Below are 21,055 nucleotides of genomic sequence, written 5' to 3' on the forward strand. Positions count from 1 at the left end.
GTGGTAGAGACATTTTAGCAGGAAGTGATCTATAAGCAGTGTGAGTGACATATGAGCAGCACAATTGTTAGTTTACTCCTGTTGATTAGTACACTATACAGGATCCACTGATTAATTCACTTCATTGTAAACTTAATATTCTAATGTTTTTTTCACTTCCTCTATAGTTGTCTGCTTTAAAACCCGTTCAGCTGGGGAACTGCAGGGAACCTGTCGAATAGGTCACCTTATCATTGACATCCCTACCTGCTTCTATCTGTCTGCTTTTTACATCTTGAGCTTTCGGCTATGTGCTTTTACAGGATATGCTCATGATATTTGTCTATGTCCTGGACTATAATTATATATATATACAGCTATGCGATCTTAGCACTATATGCTTTTGTTTTCTATGCTCAGTGTGTTTAATATGTACTTGCATCTGTAGACTCATAGAGGATGAGATAATTACATCGCTTATTTCCTGGTTGTGTCCCGGTGTTAATCACTGTGTATCCGTAGCACTACCTATTGATGGTGTTTTTTATGTGTTTGATGTATTTTTAATTGCATATGTGCACTATTCTGTTCACAGTGCCACTGTATCCATTGACCAATTAAATAAAGTTTTTTTATCGATAATTCCCTTGTATTTATGACCATTTTTGTTCGGGTTTTTTCTTTGGTAGTCACATGTCCAAAGAGCCATAGCAAATCAGAAGAACTATACTACATTTCTAATTGGGTGCATTTGCTAATATTATTATTATTACACCTACTACATATTGGGATAGGATCTTGGAGATGGGAACACCCCTTTAACATCTGTGCTTTACTCCCAGCACTTTCTAGTTATGCAGGAGGTTAGACCAGGAGAACAGAGCTGTGTCCTTACATCTCACACACTGAGAAAACCTGATCCAAGGTATAGTGGGGCATGATCTATTTCTGCTGGGTGGCTGCCTGCTTATAATTGGTTAGCATCATATGGGGGAAAAAGTACACACACCCCCAGTGATAACTAACTGATTACACCCACTTGGACTTAACAAAAATTAACTCATAAGGTGCCTAATACTTTGATTTCTAATTTCTCAGCAATGAAGAGGAAAAATTAAAAAGAAAAAGAAAAACATTTTATCTTGCTCTGCTGTCAAAATTATATTATGTATTCAACGTGAAAAATTGTGTGAAAGGTCCTCTTTAAATACATATTACTTCATTTCAGAGTTGTGTTTCTGAAGAATCAGGTATTGAAAACTCAATAAATTCCATACATTGTGTCCAGATTACTGAATCCAAACTAATACCCCACAAGGTTACTAGGGTTACTAGCGGGGTGCCTCAAGGGTCTGTCTTGGGCCCTATATTATTTAATATATTTATTAATGATCTAGTGGAAGGGTTGCATAGTAAAATAGCAATATTTGCAGATGATACTAAACTTTGTAAAGTAGTTAATACAGATGAGGATAGGGCACAGCTACAGGAGGATTTAGATAAATTGGGGAGTTGGGCCAAAAAATGGCAAATGGGGTTCAATGCCGATAAATGTAAGGTCATGCACATGGGAAAGAAAAACAGCAGTCACCCATACATATTAAATGGGAAACCGTTGGGGAAATCTGAGATGGAGAAGGACCTGGGCGTCTTGGTTAATAGCAAATTAAATTGGAGTGCCCAGTGTCAGGCAGCAGCTGCGAAGGCAAATAGAGTCATGGCATGCATCAGAAGAGGAATAGGGGCATATGATGAGAACATTGTTCTTCCTCTGTATAAAGCGCTGGTAAGGCCGCACTTAGAATATTGTGCACAGTTCTGGGCTCCGGTGCTCAGGAACGACATATTGGAGCTAGAGAGGGTACAAAGGAGGGCGACTAAGGTAATAAAGGGAATGTAGGGACTAGAATACCCAGAGAGGTTGTCAAAATTAGGCCTATTTACGTTGGAAAAGAGAAGGCTTAGGGGAGACCTCATAAACATGTATAAATACATCAGGGGACAGTACAGAGATCTCTTCCATGACCTGTTTATACCAAGGATGGTGACAAAGACGAGGGGGCACACTATGCGTCTGGAGGAAAGGAGGTTCCTGCACCAGCATAGAAGGGGATTCTTTACGGTCAGAGCCGTGAGACTCTGGAACTCTCTGGGAGAGGAAGTGGTGATGTCCAACTCACTTAATGAGTTCAAGAGAGGCCTGGACGCCTTTCTTGAGAACAATAAAATTACATCTTATGCTTAGTGATAGTTAATTAATCCAGGGATTTAATCTGACTGCCAGATTGGTGTCGGGAAGTGAATTTTTCCTCAATGATGTAAATTGGCCTATACCTCATGGGTTTTTTTTTTACTTCCCCTGGATCAACGCTGCGGAATAGCTGCAGTGCACAAGAAATAGGCTGAACTGGATGGACGCTTGTCTTTTTTCGGCCTTATAAACTATGTAACTATGTAAATAAATCTAGACCAACATGTCCATCTCTTTACTATTATATTAAAAATACTTCTTTACAATGGCAGAGTACTGTGAGCGAGTCTACATTGATTGCTTTACTGGCTGCCAGGAAGGACAAAATCCTGGATATGAAAACCTCGGAACCTGATTCAGATGATTCCAGCCTGAATTCTCGTCTCATTGCCTATGCCTCAAATCAGGTGAGACAGTTATCTGAAATATTACCAAAATCATGAACATGTTTCAATCAATTACTGTATATTTAAAGGCTTATGCTTGTTTTAAAAGTATTTTTTTATTAAATACATGTAATTCAGGCTAAAGCAAATTTTTGCTCTTGGTTTTCATTTACAAATTTTGCACCACTTCCTTGAACTGTGCAAAAAAAAGGAGAAAAATTAGTCATCTCACCCACTATATATTCAATGACCAAAGACCTTTCTGTCTGAAATGCGTCTGCCTTATCCCATATCCTCATGGGGTTGTGACATTTCTGCGATTACATGTTTTTTACCTTATCAAATAAAGTTGATGGTTTCAAGAAGATCTTTGAAGCTGGATTTTCTTGCTTTCAATTTCCTTCTATAGTCTATGTTTTGCACTGTCTATTGCTGGCTACTGAACGAGTTAGCTAAGAGTCCATCAGTGAGCCCGCTATGAACGAAGAGTATGTAATTCTTGTATCTGTCTTTTTCTGAGATCCTCTCAGCTGATTAATGACCACAGACCACATGAAAGTTCAATGTGGGGAAACAACCAGCCTGTAAAAGCCAAATGGTGCAAAATTTTTAATGACACCTAATTGATAAACATTCATTTTTTAGCCCTAAAAACATGCATTTAAGTAAAAACAAATATCCCCAAATATGGTCAACTCCATTAAGGGCATCCGGTACTGTAGATGCTCTTGCAGAAAGTATCTGTATTTCATGATCTTGTATTTCAGGATCACATACGATATTGGCTCTAATTTTCTTATACTGTATTAGTATATCCTGGGTAGTGCTTTATTCAATACACTCTATTTTATGTGTGCAGGCCCACTCTTCTGTAGAAAAGGCTGGTCTGATTTCTCTAGTAAAAGTCCGTTTTCTGCCAGTGGATGAAAATTTTTCTCTTAGAGGAGAGACATTAAAAGCTGCAGTGGAAGAAGATCGAAAACGTGGACTTGTGCCCGTCTTTGTAAGTTAGAAACAAAATCTCGCTTATTTCTGTAGTTTAATATAGGTGTTTTAAATTTTTAGGGAATTATTATCATTATGTATACCCATGCATACAACGATATCATTATTTATCCTTAGAATTAGTATCCAGGACACAAGCTCTTACATTATCCATCTTTACAGGTCTGTGCAACGCTGGGAACAACAGGAGTGTGCGCCTTTGATAATCTAGCAGATTTGGGTCCAATATGTAAGTCATCACATTCATAAATATCCTTCTGTGTTTCTTTCTATTGTTATATTATACATATATATATATATATATATATATATATATATATATATATATATATATATATATATATTATTTTTTTGAATGTTCAGAGAGACATTAACATTCATAATTTAAAGGAAGCAGAATAGATTACTTGGATTGGGATTTTTATTAATTTTTAGTGCTAATATATGACTGTCCTTCACAGGTGCCAGGGAAGGATTGTGGCTCCATATTGATGCAGCATATGCTGGCACTGCCTTCCTTTGCCCAGAATTCAGAACACTGTTCAGCGGAGTGGAATATGCTGATTCCTTTACATTTAATCCATCAAAGTGGATGATGGTGCATTTCGACTGCACTGCTTTCTGGTGAGCCATCTATTGTCTGCCTTCCTGGATTATGCCTTCTTACTACAAGTAGTATATATATAACTTGTCATGATAGCTCAGGTTGTTACTAGTGGGTTTCCAAGTGTTACACGCACTCTGCTAGGTTCAGATAGGGCGAGACGGGTTTCATGAATTCTTTGGAATCCTGGGGAAACCGTTACTCAGGGCAGCCATGGGCTGCAGCTTCTCTCAGGCACACGGTAGATTCAATTGCTGACCAGACACATCTGACAAGAGTCTTTTTCAACAGTTTATCAGTGGAGTACGGCCAGTGCAATTCAGGGATATTACAGCAACAATCTTCATTACAGTACAGTCTGAGTTTCTTGAGCAACTGGCTCCAGTAACAATACAGTAGTTTCTTCACAAGGCACAGTATTACAGTCTCTTCAGTAGCATAATTCAGCACACTTCTATGCATACACAACCACAAGCTTTTCCTGCACAAGGACACAATAGCACACAACATTGTTTATCCTGCATGGAGATGGGGGGGAGGGTTTGTTGGGGAGATGATCCCTGTGACACAATTCCTTCCAGTCCTTATCTTCCTGCCAGATAATACCCTGCACTGTTAGTTCAGGGAGTTTATCTGACCTGTGTTTAGTTTCTCTTTAGTATCTGAATCCTGTCCAGTTGCCTTCTGTCAGATCCAGATAACACACCACCTTTCTCTTCGGCTTCAGCCAGAATACAAAAACAAGTTCCCCACAATCCCCCTGGGGCTCTGCTAAAACACTCCCTGTCTCCTGTGACTGTGTTAACCCCTCTAGTTGCTGGATGCTTCTGAAGCACAACACTTTCTGTCTCCTGTGCTTGTGTTATTTGTAACAGTTACTGGATGCTTTTGAAGCAACAGCACTACTTCTGCGTGTCACACAAGTCTTGAAATTTTAGATGATAATCCAACTCTGCAACGTCTGTAGGTAGACTCAGGCACTGGTCACATAGGGACCGCCAACACACAGTGTTTTATTGTGCAAAAAAGGAGTAAATAACCATAAATAGGAGTGTGAACAGCTTCCATCTGTAAAGAAATTCTATCCTTCACGAGCAGGAGCCACGATGTCCAGATAAGCTGTGGTTGTCTTGACCAAATCACAACAGCCTCAGAGTTAGTTAACTTGAACCTTGTTGGTCTTAATGCAAAATCTCCAACAGAGTCCCCAACTATCGCAGTCTTTAATAATAAGTCTTTTCATATGGGCCACTGCAATCTTTTGGGCCCCCTAGGCTCCATGTCCCCAGTGCGATTGCTACCCCTGCACCCAGTATAGTAACCCCCTGCTAAAAGGCATTTATGAGGCAACTAAGTTCAAGTCAGGACACCCATAACTGGTCTGGACACCACAGTCTGCTCCAGAAATAGAACAAAACCCTATAATAAGAGGAGGCAATTTTAAATACAGAATCATATTTATTAAATCAGAGAACAACATGATAAAAGGATTAAAAATACGAAGGAGTATTACAGGCAATAAGTGTTACAGGCAAGGATAGTATCGTCCTATAGTACAGCCACATATAATACTGCCATCAGATGCAAAGTATGTCTTATAGTATAACTACAGAGGCTTGCGAAAGTATTCACCCCCTTGACTTTTTACCTATTTTGTTACATGACAACCTGTGTTTAAATATTTTTGTAATCAGATTTGTGTGTGATGCATCAGCACTAAATAGTCTGGTTGATGAAATGAAGTGAGAAAAATATAGGCCGCATACTCCATTGAGGGGCCTTTATGGAAGAATGTGCAGAAAAAAAACTTTAATTATACATAAAAATTGTAAGGCTCATTTTGAGTTTGACATGTGAGAGACTCCCCAAATATATGGAGGAAGGTGCTGTGGTCAGATGAGATCAAAATTGAACTTTTTGGCCACCAAGGTAAACGCTATGTCTGGAACCAAACCAATACAGTTCATCACCCCAATAACACCATCCCCACAGTGAAACATGGTAGTGGCAGCATTATGCTGTGGGGATGTTTTTCGACCACACGGACAGAGAAAATGATCCAAGTCGAGGGGAAGATGAATGATGCGAAATACAGTAATATTCTTGAGCAAAACCTATTTCAGTCTGTTAGTCTTTTGAGACTGGGATGGACATTCACCTTCAACAAGACAATGACCCAAAAAGAGACTCTACAAAGTACTGACTTTAGAGGGGTGAATAGTTATGCACATTGAAGTGTTCAGCTATTTTGTCCTATTTGTTGTTTGTATCACAATAAAAAGAAAAACAAATGTTCACAGTTATAGGCAAATGCAAACCCTAAAAAAAACAGTGACATTCCAGGTTGTGAGGTAGCAAAACACAAAAAATGCCAAGGGGGTGAATGCCATAAAAAGACAGGGAATGTATGTTCACAATTTTAGAAACCACCTAAGAATCACATCATATCAGAATTTTTCTGCAAATACTCGGGTGGGGGGGACAATAGTTATAAATACGCCATCTTTAAAAGGAAGAAATAATATATTGCTCAGGAAGAGGTAGTTTAAATACTTATAAAGTGCAGTACATCAACATAAAGTGCTTGTGCATGTATTATTATAGTCCCAAGATGGAGTGCAAACAATTACATAGCAGATCTAATGGTGCTGATTATGATCACTGCATAAGTAATTGCATAAGGCAGAAAAAGTATATTGACTATATAGTGTTATGGTAAATATTTATACTTTGCTTTGATTATTATTTTAGACAATTAACTATACACATATATCTTTTATTAATTTTGTATTTTAATATTAGCTTTATAAGTGTTATTCGTAAAAGCAAATAACATATGGCGTATCTAATATAGAGCTGTCTTTGTATTAAAGCTTTCCTTGTTTCTGAAAGTTTAGTAAACTAGATATAGCTAGTTTCTAAGAAATTTAAACATGATTTACGACTTGGTTATTCCCAACTTATATATCTTCCTTTTTAGGTAATGTAATGTAAGCCATTCCCACTTTCCTTATCTTTGCGGTTAGTAATAAAAATGTGTGACTGGGCATCTGAGTGCAGACAAGCCTGGGACACAGACAGAATTGGTTGTGTTCTCTTGTCTCTGATCGATCAACTCCCTGCTTTGATCAAAACTGGCAAACGTGTGAAACCTCTTTCTCCTAAAACTTTCCATACAGGTTTCCACATAAATAGTAAAATGATGTCAAATATATTCATAGAATAGCCATAGTAAAAAAAATAACAGCCATAGCAGTTAGAAGTGATTCATAAAACAAATGTGAGCCGAGCGGTACAACAACCATGAATGTTAGAAATGTGAAACCAGCCTAAGGGCTTATTCACATGCTGTGTTTTTGCCACATTTTTTCTGCAATTTTATTAAAGTATAAAAAAAAAGTATATTATCATATGCAGTATTCTTTTACAGTACCAGCAAAGTAAATGAGATTTCTGAAATCGCTTTTTCACATTTGCAGCATGTCAATTCTATCAGTGTTTTTCAGCGTTTTTCTCTGGGAAAAAATACAATACAATAATGCATCAAAAACACACTTAAAAACGCATCAAAAAGGTGTAAAAAGCGCACTTTTTTATGCAGCATTTTTCCTGCCAACACTCTGGTCTTTGCCGCCGAAAAATGTGCTGTAAATTCTCAACATATGCATATTCCCTTAAAGGGGTTGTCTGGCCTTAAGGTACAAGTCTGCAGTCACTCTATGTGACTTCAGACTTGTGAATCCTCACATTAGGCACACTGGGCACTGTGAGGGCTCTCTGTTGCTGGATTTGCATACATCCGGCTCCACTCCAATAAGATGTATCCGGTCTTGCTGCGAACACTTGTCTTGAGCGAGGGAGCGCACGTCTAGTTGTCACGTGACCACATGTATGCAGATCACATATTTGCGGTCATGTGATCACTGCTCCCGGCGCCAGCACCCAAGAATCCTCACAGTGTGCAGTGCGCAGGCTGTGACGATTCACAAGTATGCAGTCACAGTATGCAGATTTATACCTTAAAGCCGGACAACCCCTTTAAGATATACATATACAGTACAGACCAAAAGTTTGGAAACACCTTCTCATTTAAAGATTTTTCTGTATTTTCATGACTTTGAAAATTGTACATTCACACTGAAGGCATCAAAACTATGAATTAACACATGTGGAATTATATACTTAGCAAAAAAGTGTGAAACAACTGAAAATATGTCTTATATTCTAGGTTCTTCAAAGTAGCCACCTTTTGCTTTGATGACTGCTTTGCACACTCTTGGCATTCTCTTGATGAGCTTCAAGAGGTAGTCACTGGAAATGGTTTTTAACTTCACAGGTGTGACCTGTCAGGTTTAATAAGTGGGATTTCTTGCCTTATAAATGGGATTGGGACCATCAGTTGTGTTGTGTAGAAGTCTGGTGAATACACAGCTGATAGTCCTACTGAATAGACTGTTAGAATTTGTATTATGGCAAGAAAACAGCAGCTAAGTAAAGAAAAATGAGTGGCTATCATTACTTTAAGAAATGACGGTCAGCCAGTCCGAAAAATTGGGAAAACTTTGAAAGTGTCCCCAAGTGCAGTTGCAAAAACCATCAAGCGCTACAAAGAAACAGGCTCACATGAGGACCACCCCAGGAAAGGAAGACCAAGAGTCACCTCTGCTTCTGAGGATAAGTTTATCCGAGTCACCAGCCTCAGAAATCACAGGTTAATAGCAGCTCAGATTAGAGACCAGGTCAATGCCACACAGAGTTCTATCAGCAGACACATCTCTACAACAACTGTTAAGAGGAGACTTTGTGCAGCAGGCCTTCATGGTAAAATAGCTGCTAGGAAACCACTGCTAAGGACAGGCAACAAGCAGAAGAGACTTGTTTGGGCTAAAGAACACAAGGAATGGATATTATACCAGTGGAAATCTGTGCTTTGGTCTGATGAGTCCAAATTTGAGATCTTTGGTTCCAACCCCCGGTGCTTTGTGCGACGCAGAAAAGGTGAACGGATGGACTCTACATGCCTGGTTCCCACCGTGAAGCATGGAGGAGGAGGTGTGATGGTGTGGGGGTGCTTTGCTGGTGACACTGTTGGGGATTTATTCAAAATTGAAGGCATACTGAACCAGCATGGCTACCACAGCATCTTGCAGCGGCATTCTATTCCATCCGGTTTGCGTTTAGTTGGACCATCATTTCTTTTTCAACAGCACAATGACCCCAAACACACCTCCAGGCTGTGTAAGGGCTATTTGACCAAGAAGGAGAGTGATGGGGTGCTACGCCAGATGACCTGGCCTCCACAGTCACCAGACCTGAATCCAATTGAGACGGTTTGGGGTGAGCTGGACCGCAGAGTGAAGGCAAAAGGGCCAACAAGTGCTAAGCATCTCTGGGAACTCTTTCAAGATTGTTGGAAGACCATTTCCGGTGACTACCTCTTGAAGCTCATCAAGAGAATGCCAAGAGTGTGCAAAGCAGTCATCAAAGCAAAAGGTGGCTACTTTGAAGAACCAAGAATATAAGACATATTTTCAGTTGTTTCACACTTTTTTGTTAAATATATAATTCCACATGTGTTAATTCATAGTTTTGATGCCTTCAGTGTGAATGTACAATTTTTAAAGTTATGAAAATACAGAAAAATCTTTACATGAGAAGGTGTGTCCAAACTTTTGGTCTGTACTGTATATATAGGTAGAGAGCCCTATTATTACATTCTGAAAATTGAGATTGTGCTTATAATACAAGCAATCCTCACACATAGAATGAGGGTGCTGAGAATCCCCTGGCTGGGTAACAGCCTGTTCTCTGTATTCACTGTATGAATGGAGCGCTCCTGTTTAAGGCAAGTAAGTTTCAATACGGTGGCTCAGTGGTTAGCACTGCAGCCTTGCAGCGCTGGGGTCCTAGGTTCAAATCCTACCAAGGACAACATCTGCAAGGAGTTTGTATGCTCTCCCCGTGTTTGCGTGGGTTTCCTCCCATACTCCAAAGACATACTGATAGGGAATTTAGATTGTGAGCCCTGATGGGGACAGTGCGATAATGTCTGTAAAGCGCTGTGGAATGATATGGTGCTATGTAAGTAAAATAAATAAATAAATACACACCAATTTGTATGGGGCATTTTTCTTTTTTGACCCCAAAAAATAATAGATATGAACTGAGGTAACAAGGAAGACACTTAACAAATTAGAAAAATAACAATTAAATATAATGCCTGTAAATATATCACTGCTCAGTTGGTTTTAGGTCTTTCTTGCAGACATTTCAGTAGTAATGTGAATATATCCTTATAGGAGGTATAAGGCTGTGTGCCCACGATGCGTATTTGGTGCGTTTTTGGTGCGTATTTGCAGCGCATAAACGCTCCAGAAACGCATTGCATACCTTATCCCATGACTTCCTATGACATTCTGCAAGTTCTGTGCACATGGTCCGTATTTTTTCTGCGCAGATTTTACTCGTAGACAAAATACGGACATGACCAATTCTTGTGCGTTTCTGCATGCATATTTGCCTATACAATGCATTGGAAAAACACATGCCAAATACGCATCAAATACGCGTCAAATACACGTCAAAAACGCATGTAAAAACCGCATGCGTTTTTCTGCCAAGGAGATCCAGAAATGCTCAGGAAAATTTCTGCTTCATTTCTGCATCGTGGACACTAAGCCTATAGCCCCCGTCTCACATAGCGAGATCTCTAGCGAGATCGCTGCTGTGTCACGGTTTTGGTGACGCAACAGCGACCTCACCAGCGATGTTGCTATGTGTGACACTTTGCAGCGATCAGGCCCCTGCTGTGAGGTCGCTGATCGCTGCAGAATGTCCTGGACCATTTTTTGGTCTTTGCCCTCCCGCCGGTCAACACACATCGCTGTGTGTGACCAGCGGGACCAGTGATCAGGCTGGTAACCATGATAAACAGTGGGTTACTAGGGGCACACGCGCACTTAGTAACCCGCTGTTTATCATGGTTACCACTCTGTTACGGTGAGCGGTAACCTCCCGCTCACCGTAGCAGAGTGGTAACCATGATAAACAGCGGGTTACTAGGTGCGCGTGTGCCCCTAGTAACCCACTGTTTATCATGGTTATCAGCCTGCTCCTGCTTCAGCAGGCTGGTAACCAGGAGCAGGACATCGTGGAAAGATTCTTTCCACCATGTCGCTGCTCCCCTGATCGCTGGTGAGCCTGCCTGTTTGACAGCTCACCAGCGATCACATAGCGATGCAGCAACGATCCCTGACAGGTCGTATCGTTGTCGGGATCGCTGTAGCGTCGCTAAGTGTGATGGGGCGTTAAGACTTTAGGATAAGATAACACATCACTTTACGATCTTCTAGACAGCAAGTACTGAAGAATACAAAACCTCACAGTGGCAGGCTGCCCCGCTGCACAGTAACTCTGGGATAACATTGTTTTATTCTTTTGTAGGGTAAAAGACAAATACAAACTGCAGCAAACATTCAGTGTCAATCCCATCTACCTCCGGCATGCCAACAGTGGAGCTGCAACTGATTTTATGGTGAGCTTTTATATAGCCACAGGAAATCGGAAAATTGTAACTTCTAGCTTTGTAAAAATAATCTAAATCCCGGATGATTTTTCCAGGGGAAGTGGCTGTTGGCAGAGATATTATGCTTTTACTTGGCTAGGGTTGAAGTGTGGTAATTACAATTTTCCAGATATTAGTAATGCAGATATAGGGCTGGAGGGAAGGAGTAAGTACATATAAGCAGATCAGAGAAATTCTTTAAAGGGCACCCGTCACATCTTATCAGTGGCAGCATATCCGAAAGAAAGAGGAGCTGAGTAAATTGATATGTACTTTTGTGAGTAAGGATCAGTATAAGGGCTCGCTCACATGGCACATAACACGGCCGTTCAGCGGGCATCTGAAGCGCTGTCTGCCTGTCTAAGCAGGCTATTAATATCTGCACCTATTAGCTACGTTACTTGTGGTTTTTATCATTGCGTTCTCGAGTATGTTTTGTTTACATGGTTTCTTTATCGAGATTTTTTGACCCAGCTGTTTTGTCTCTTTTTGGTATGTTATGTTTTAAATAAAGCTGCCTTGTTTTTGATACTTCCTGGTATTTGTCTTTGACAAAACTTTATTGTTATAGTCATGTGTGGATTATATGCATTTTATACCCAAGTGTTTTCCTGAATTTAATCAAATTCTATGGGAAAAATATTGTGGATTTCAAAAACGCTCCGCAGGTCAGTTTACTCAGCATAAAATGAGATTTCTATAAATCCATTCCACTTTTCTGGAACCATAAAACCATTCATTTTTTTGTGAAATATGAAGCATCAAAAACTCACCAAAAGCTCATCGTGGGAACATAACCTTAGGAGTCCAGTACTACTCAGTGATTTCCTTGTGAGTATGCAGAAATAGCTATTAATTAGTGAGTATAATGACCCACTGGACGCCTAATCTCAGAATGAGCAGAAAAAATTAATAAGGACTAGGAGTCATATTGGAATCCCTATACATCTGTCTGTCCAGTTCCTCTGGCTCTATTACACGTTGCCATAGGTCCAACTGCATTTAAAATGTACCAGGTTCCAATTTTTTGTTCTAAGGAATCTAAACCTATTAAACAGAAATATTTCTTCATTTTGTAAATGATAACATTATTGGATGCAACAGACCTGCTAACTACAGTCATTACCCTGGCCTATAAGAATCTCATAAAATAACCTTAATAGAAAATTAAACAAACATGATCCTATAAAGACATAAAAGAACAATTTAGGCAGGCAACTGTGTCATAACTTCACCGCTAGTCCGCAGGATCTACCCTATCTACATTATCATCTACATGTTTATTTGGAAGAAAATTAAATAAATCCAAGTTCGGCTTTTCTCACTCCCAGCAATCAGATATTATCTACTTTTAAGCATAAATATATTTTTGCAGCAGCCACTGCATAAAAATGTAGAATTACATAATGGCTATGAATGTGATACATGGACAAGTCAGGTCTGACAGAACAGCTCTCCATTAGTGGAGGGTGCCTCCTTTATGACATCCATATTACCCAATGCATGAAATTACAACTGTCCTTATTGAGTTTGGCCACCAAAAATAAATAAAAGCAGGCTCGGACTGTCAATCTGTCTCACCTGGCAGATTCCTGGTGGGCCTCTCCAGAATGGGCTCCACTGCCCCTGGTGTTTAATTGTGTTTGCTGCAGTGGATCACAAATGCATTCAAAGTTCATTATTAGCTCCTCCTCCTCCTTGTCCTTGTTGAATGATGAGGGGGCCTTAACTATACTCCAAGCACTTCTGGTTGGCAGAGGAAGAAATTCCAGCTGGGTGTTTTGCATTACTAATATGTCTGGAAGTAGGAATAAGGTGAATTAAAGACTATAACTGGATTGTCTCAGAAGATCAGCTCATTTTGCATATTTATGATTGCAGCACTGGCAAATTCCACTTAGTCGTCGCTTCCGATCTCTGAAACTTTGGTTTGTAATTCGATCATTTGGAATTAAAAATCTTCAAGCACATATCAGACATGTAAGTACAGCACAGCTCTTCATGACAGGTGGTAACTAACGTCTGGTCCCTTCCATTTTTTAGGCCTCATTAAGACCTGGGCTACACTGACTTTTTCTAGCTTTACTGATTGACTTTAACTATTTAGCTACAGCTGCAGTCCAAAAATTGTATGCAACTGGGAACACTGCCGCTGCTACTTAATAGTCAAAATCATTCACATTCCCATTATATTCTATGGGGTTATTAAAAAAATAGAGACATGTCTGTTTTTGATCTGAGTGATGAATCAAATCAATGGGTCCGTGAAAAAAGCCGACAGCACGTAGATGCCATACACAATTTTTACTGTTTGTGGGTATCAGAAGATTGTATTTTTTTTTTTGCACAAAAGAAAAAAACAGATGCGACATTGATGTAAAAACGGACATACGAACCAAAAATTAATTAAAATTGGATCCAGCTCACTGATATTTCTCATATGCAAAAAGATGGCTTAAATGGTCAGCATGACGCTTAGCTGATATATGGTCGATTAGAGTGGCCCTCTAAGGGGACAAGGCCAGGTGTATCTGGTTTACCGGAGAAGAAAAAAAGATTTCCCCTCACTTCCATCCATAAGATTAATCTTTTTATTACAAAAAGAGTCGCCTTATCGCGGCTGCTGGGTACACATGCTTTGCCCAATATATGCGCTAAGTAGTCTCATTTTTTCCTATTTTCTAGAGCAGTAATGCTGTTCAAATTTCATATATTTCATGTTTACATGCTATAGTGTTACAGAGTGCTACTTTATTTGTTAGTTATATATGGAGATGGCTACTCTTAGTAAGCACCTGTACACACCTGTTTTCTGTTTGAAAGTGACGGTCAGTCTTTTGTTATTTGTAAGGCTATGTGCCCATGATCAGGATTCCAAAACGCTGCTATTTCCTGATCGTGAGCACATAGCCTAAAGCTTCTCCTATACACCGCAATGTTAATCACAGGCAGTATATGGACACTATACTGATGCCATCCATGTGCTGTCTGTGATTTTCACAGGCCCATAACCTTATATTGGTAATATTGATCCATCCCAAACGGACATGTGAATAGCACCATAGATTACAATGGGTACATGTTGTATCTGTGAAAATATTTTCATTGTTTAGTGTTCTTTTATTTCCATTTCTCTCATTCACTATAAAATCTCATTTGCAACCAAAGTCATAATGCCGATGTGTTTTGTCACTATACCATTGTTTTCTTTTAATTCTAAAAGACACCACTAGATGGTGGTATAACATTGAGATTTTGAAATGTTTGTTCCCAGATTTTGCACAAAGTTTCAGCAACATTTCATCTTCATGTGGAAAATAAAACATAAATATATATACATAAAATGTGCTGCCAAATGTTGCATTTCTACTTTCAGGGCACAGACATGGCCAAGTATTTTGAGTCATTGGTGAAAGCTGACCAACTGTTTGAGGTTCCTGCAAAGAGACACCTTGGACTTGTTGTCTTCAGGCTAAAGGTAATCTAATGTCTGGTGGCCTTTTCTTTCTAGTGATATTCTGCTACATATTTTGGAACATTTATCTTTTACAAATAGTCCCTGTCTTGGTTTCATAACTTGGAAATATACAGTATGGCCAGATCCAATTGCTGGTTACAAGAAAGTAGCACAATTGGGGAGTATTCACATTCATTTTCTCAGGTACTGCAGCAGTGATACCCAACTCGTGGCAGTCCTAATGTGCATGTATAATGCCTTAGTGGAATACAGTACCATTTATTCTACCCTCAATACCCTCTCTTTCTTGCATCAGGTAGTAGGGTCTAGCTCTGACTAAGGCCATGTTCATACGTTCAGTATTTGGTCAGTATTTTACATCAGTATTTGTAAGCTAAAACCAGGAGTGGGTGATAAATACAGAAGTGGTGACGTTTCTATTATACTTTTCCTCTGATTGTTCCACTCCTGGTTTTGACTTACAAATACTGATGTAAAATACTGACCAAACACTGAAGGTGTGAACATGGCCGGACAGTGATGTGTGGAGTCAAGGACCACATCTATAGGGAATATGTCATCAGAAAATGAACTGCTGTCTAAATCAGTTTTTTTTTTTGTTAAATATTTTTTTTTTTTTTTAGAAATGTTTTTTTTCCATATCACAATCTTTATTAAAAATAAAAAAAAAATCTAAATCTTACAATTTTCACATTTGCCACTGGGGCATTTTTAGCTACTAACTTCCTGTTGTTTCAGGAAACATCACTTGTACGTTAGCCACAATGTGCAGATTTAGGCCCTATCTATGTATTGAAGCATCGCCTGCGTGGGTGCAATGGTCATTGTGAAGGGAGGGGAGCAGGATGAGCTGTGAAATCACCTTTTGTGATTGGTGGATATTGTGTTATCAGCTCTGCATAGAGGGGTTACCTGCTATTGTAATACTGCTTGTGATGATACCGAGCCTGCAGAAAACTCTTCCTGATATACTGCCAGTGGCCAATGTGAAAATAGAAGATTGTGATAAAAAAAATATATATTACCAACAGTTTACATTTTAAATAATACACGTAACATAAAAACCTGATTTAAATAATATGTCATTTTCTAACTACACATTTCCTTTAACCCCTTAAAGGGGTTTTCCCACGAACAACTTTTATCTTAATCAGCATTTTTATCAATAGATCTTTGAAGAATAATAAACTCCACAATTGGATGTGTTTAAATAAAATGTTCCTGTGCTGAGATAATCTTATACATGTGCCCCTGCTGTGTACTGTGTAATGGCTGTGTCTGACCGTACAGGAACATGGTCTGATCATACCACAGCTCCTGGGCAGAGGATGAAGAAAAAGAGAATATAGACAGGACGGCAGGGGATCACAGTCGATTCTTTCTGTGAGGTAAAATATTGCTTAAAAACAGGCAGGGAAATGTTTTATCTCACAAAAAGAATAAGCTGAGACGCCCTGCTGTCCTGTCTGTATCCTCTCTTTTGCTTCTTCCCCTGCCCAGGAGATGTGGTATGATCAGACCATGTTACTGTACGGTCAGACACAGCCATTACACAGTACACAGCAGGGGCACATTTATAAGATTATCTCTTCAAAGAAACTCATCTATCAGGCGTTCTGTCAGAGGACTCTGATAGGTCTCATGCATTGCAAAGCTGGTGCATTGCAATGCATGAGGCCAGTGATGTGACGAATAAAAGTTAAAGTCCCATACAGGGACTAAGTGAAAAAGTAAAAAAAAAAAAAAAAGAAAAAAATGTAAAAAATTAAGAAAAAAAAAATACCACAAAATAAAGAACAAAAAATATTACACCAATAAATACACATAATTATGTAAAAGCAAAAATAAACTAATAAAGTACATATATTTGGTATTGCCACATCCGGAACAACCCAATGTATAAAACTGTCACACTAGTTAACCCCTTCAGTGAACACTGTAAAAAACTAAAAATAAAAAACGTGGCAAAATATACTTTTTCGAAAAAATGTGGAATAAAACGCGATCGAAACAATAATAAATAAATAATAATAATTTGTAAATAACAAATCGCTTTCAGACTATAGCGATGCAAAAACAATTATTTTTTCTATAAAATAGTTTTTATTGTGTAAAAGTGCCAAAACATAAAAAAAGATATAAATGTGGTATCACTATGGTATTCTGTGAAGCACCTGGGGGTTCAGGGCGCTCGCCACACATCTAGATAAGTTCCCTGAGGGGTCTAGTTTCCCAAATGGTGTCATTTGTGGGGGTTTCCACTGTTTAGGCACATCAGGGGCTCTCCAAACTCTAATTATTCCAGCCAGTTTTGTGATCCAAAAGTCAATTGGTGCTTCTTCCCTTCCGAGGCCTGTCATGCGCCCAAATAGTAGTTTTCCGCCACATATGGGGTATCTGCGTACTCAGTAGAAATTGCACAACAAATTGTACTGTCCATTTTCTCCTTTTATCCTCGTGAAAAGTAAAAACTTGAAGCCAAATCTACATTTTTGTGGAGAAAATTAAAACTTTTATTTTTTCTTTCCACATTGCTTTAATTCCTGTTATGCACCCAAAGGGTCAATAGACTTCTTGAATGTGGTTTTGAGCACTTTTTGGGATGCAGTTTTTAAAATGGTGTAAATTTGGTATATTATCTCTCATATAGGCCCCTCAAAGTCACTTCAAAAGTGATGTGGTCCCTAAAAACTTGGTTTTGTAAACTTTGTTGGAAAAATGCTGGTCAACTTTTAACCCTTCTAACTTCCTAACAGAAAAAAAATATGTTTAAAAAATTATGCTGATGTGAAGTACACATATGGGAAACGTCATTTATCAATTATTTTGTCTGGTATAACTATCTGACTTAAGGGCATACAATTGAAAAGTTTGAAAATTGCAAAATTTTCCAATTTTTTGTCAAATTTTTGATATTTTCATAAATAAATGCCAATTTTATATTGACCAAAATTTACCATTAACATGAAGTACAATGTGTCACAAAAAAACATTCTCAGAATCACTGGGATATATTTAAGCGTTCCATAGTTATTACCACATAAAGTGAGGCATGTCAGATTTGAGAAATGAGGGCCAGTCTTTAACATACAAAGTGTCTCACTCCTTAAGGGGTTATGGCTAAGGCTACCATAATGTAAACACTCAGGACCATTCTGATGCTTTATTTTACCAAATTGGGAACTAAAAACTATATTAAGGTATGTATTTCTGCTCCATGATTTTCATGTACCAGAAAGGTCTTATGATCTCCATAGTTCCTAGTGCACATGAGATTACCAGATTTTCTTACTGCATTGGGCCAGCAGTTCCTGATATACACAATTACACAGCCAAGAGAAACTTTCTGCTTTTAGTGTCTTTTTAAGAATATATTTAACATCATACAAAATTTCACAATACTTCCATGATTTTTCCAAACCTAGGGTCCAAACATCCTGACGGAACAAGTACTGGCCGAATTGACCAGATCTGGGAACATGTTTCTTGTTCCAGCCACTATCTATGACAAGCTTATCATCCGTTTCACAGTCACTTCTCAGTTCACCACAAGGGATGACATTCAGCGTGATTGGAATCTTATCAGAGAAGCTGCAATAAATGTCAGTAATCGGCATCATAGCACCATATCTAATAACGGCAATAAATTACTGAGCCCTCAAACCATGGAGGATGAGGACAAAGGAGACAACTTCCAGAAAATCACCGTACAACCCAAACATGCAGACTTCAGCCCTAAAGATTGGGTTGAGCATATTTCTGAAGACAACTTGGATCCCTTTGATGACTGTTTCCCTGAGAATGAGCCTGTGTCTAGCAAACATAGAGCTGTTTCTTCTATATGTCGTTACTGGTCTTCTCAAGACAAGAAAAAGAGTGTTCGATCTCTGAGTTGTAATAGTGTTCCTGCACATAATAGGGAAACCATTGTGGAAAAGATGGTGCCACAGTTTGAACTTCAGAAAGATGGCAGCATACACTCCAAGGTTCCAGAGAAGGTCATGATTTTAGAGAAAAATGCCTTCCGCAAATTAATCAAGTTTTATAGTGTCCCAAGCTTCCCAGAAATCAGTATCCAGTGCGGGCTTAAACTGCCCTGCTGCCCGCTCCAAGCACTGGTGTGATCTGCTCTTTAGCTACACAAGCAGCCACATTATTTGGACTGATCCAATGCTATAGTGACACTATAGGAACTGGTTACGTCTTTTAAAGCGCCACTCCAGCGTTTTACTGCAGGAGTAACGCCACTAAAGTAAGTTCCCTGCCCCTAGTCTTATACTTAACAGCCGTCATCTTCTTCTGTTATTGGCGCTGCTTTGGTCGTCTTCTGCAGTTTGTGACCTGCTGGATCGCTCCAGTGTTTGCTGGAGTGATCCAGAAGTCACTACTCAATGTAAGTCTATAAGAGCCAGAACAAGGCTCTCATAGATTTACATTGAGAGTTTATGACCGTTACCTCTGACTTCTGGCCAATCAGAAGTTGCGGTTACAAGATGGCAGCATGGGACCGGAGTGGCGCCAGGAAGAGCACAAGATGGCTGCTGGTAAGTATATTGCTAGGGGCTGGGAACTTAGATTAGTGTTGCCACTCCAGCCGTGAAATAAAAAAAAAAGTGCTGGAGTGGTGCTTTAACTCAGTTCTGCCATGTAGCATATTGTACTGGTCTACTCCATACAGTAGTTGCCTGAGCTGTGATTGACACTTTGATACACCAGTAAGCTGCTTGAATTGGAATATGTCAATTCTTTGGGGAAAGAGCATAGTGGTATATTATAGAAAATTGCACATTTCATAAGCAACAATAATAACTTCATATGCAATGTAATTTCGTATAGTCTCAGGTGAGACAGTATATAATCTATGTATTAATATTTCTATATTTAATAATAGCAGATTATTATTATTAAGAGTTCATAGTGTATCGAGCCTGGCTCACCAAGAGAATTATCAATCAACACTTATATTATTTCACTTGTCTCAGATCTATATTTTTTGTTCATATTTAAATACCCATATTAAATACTTATATTTCCAAACGTGACTGACAATAAACACTTTCTATGAATGAAGTCTAATTCAGTTTTGTTTGTTTCTTTTTTTCATTTATTTTGCTAAAAAGTTGCCTTACGATTGTTTTTTATGGGTGCCTAATTCTGGAGGATTTAACATGTCTATACATAACCAAAGAAATGATCTGGAACATATTTTGATACAAGTGCAATGTGTAGGTGCACATTCCCACTGTGGCTATTAACAAACATAACCTAATCTAAAATAAAAACAAAATGAGCAAATACCCTTCCGTAAGTAAATAAGTAAGAAGTAGTAGTACATGTACTTAACATCAGGTACTTGACATTGTTCTGATTAAAAAAAGTGTAAAAGCCATCCCACCGTGACAAGGTGTACCAATCAGGATGGCCCTATCTCTAATGTAACACCGACATGCCCCCTGGGCTTGAAGAATCAAGGTCTTGGTTTCTGCAAATTTAAAAGTGATTGCTGGGGACTACAGGTCAGCTTGTCCAGTATGTGATGATCAGGGCCAGCTCCAGGTTTTTGTGGCGAAAGAGTCTCAGTGGGCCCCTTTAACACATACCACGATTCATGATGCACAGATACCGCAGAGAAATATATATATATATATATATATATATATATATATATATATATAGTACAATGCGAAGATTTCACTTCTGACATTACAGGAGTGATATCTATTGTAAATTCTACAATAGCTCTGAAACCGGCGAATCCTCGCAGCACACAGTGCAGACCGGACAATAT

At 38.9% G+C, this 21,055-nt stretch overlaps 1 protein-coding gene across 1 annotated transcript in view; it reads left to right on the forward strand.

Moving 5' to 3' along the window:
* Window positions 1-20,343, forward strand: part of HDC (histidine decarboxylase) — a 30,841-nt gene extending 10,498 nt beyond the window's left edge. The window contains exons 5-12 of the mRNA XM_073653103.1: window positions 2,503-2,637; window positions 3,476-3,619; window positions 3,784-3,850; window positions 4,083-4,245; window positions 11,669-11,759; window positions 13,671-13,769; window positions 15,166-15,267; window positions 18,693-20,343. Of these exons, the coding sequence (XP_073509204.1) occupies window positions 2,503-2,637; window positions 3,476-3,619; window positions 3,784-3,850; window positions 4,083-4,245; window positions 11,669-11,759; window positions 13,671-13,769; window positions 15,166-15,267; window positions 18,693-19,391 (1,500 nt within the window). The 3' untranslated portion in view covers window positions 19,392-20,343. The remainder of the gene's footprint in view (window positions 1-2,502; window positions 2,638-3,475; window positions 3,620-3,783; window positions 3,851-4,082; window positions 4,246-11,668; window positions 11,760-13,670; window positions 13,770-15,165; window positions 15,268-18,692) is intronic.
* Window positions 20,344-21,055: the final 712 nt, after the last annotated feature.

This window comes from Phyllobates terribilis, unplaced genomic scaffold (assembly GCF_046119375.1).
Source record: "Phyllobates terribilis strain yellow unplaced genomic scaffold, ASM4611937v1 Scaffold_11__3_contigs__length_659146591, whole genome shotgun sequence".
Taxonomy (NCBI): domain Eukaryota; kingdom Metazoa; phylum Chordata; class Amphibia; order Anura; family Dendrobatidae; genus Phyllobates; species Phyllobates terribilis.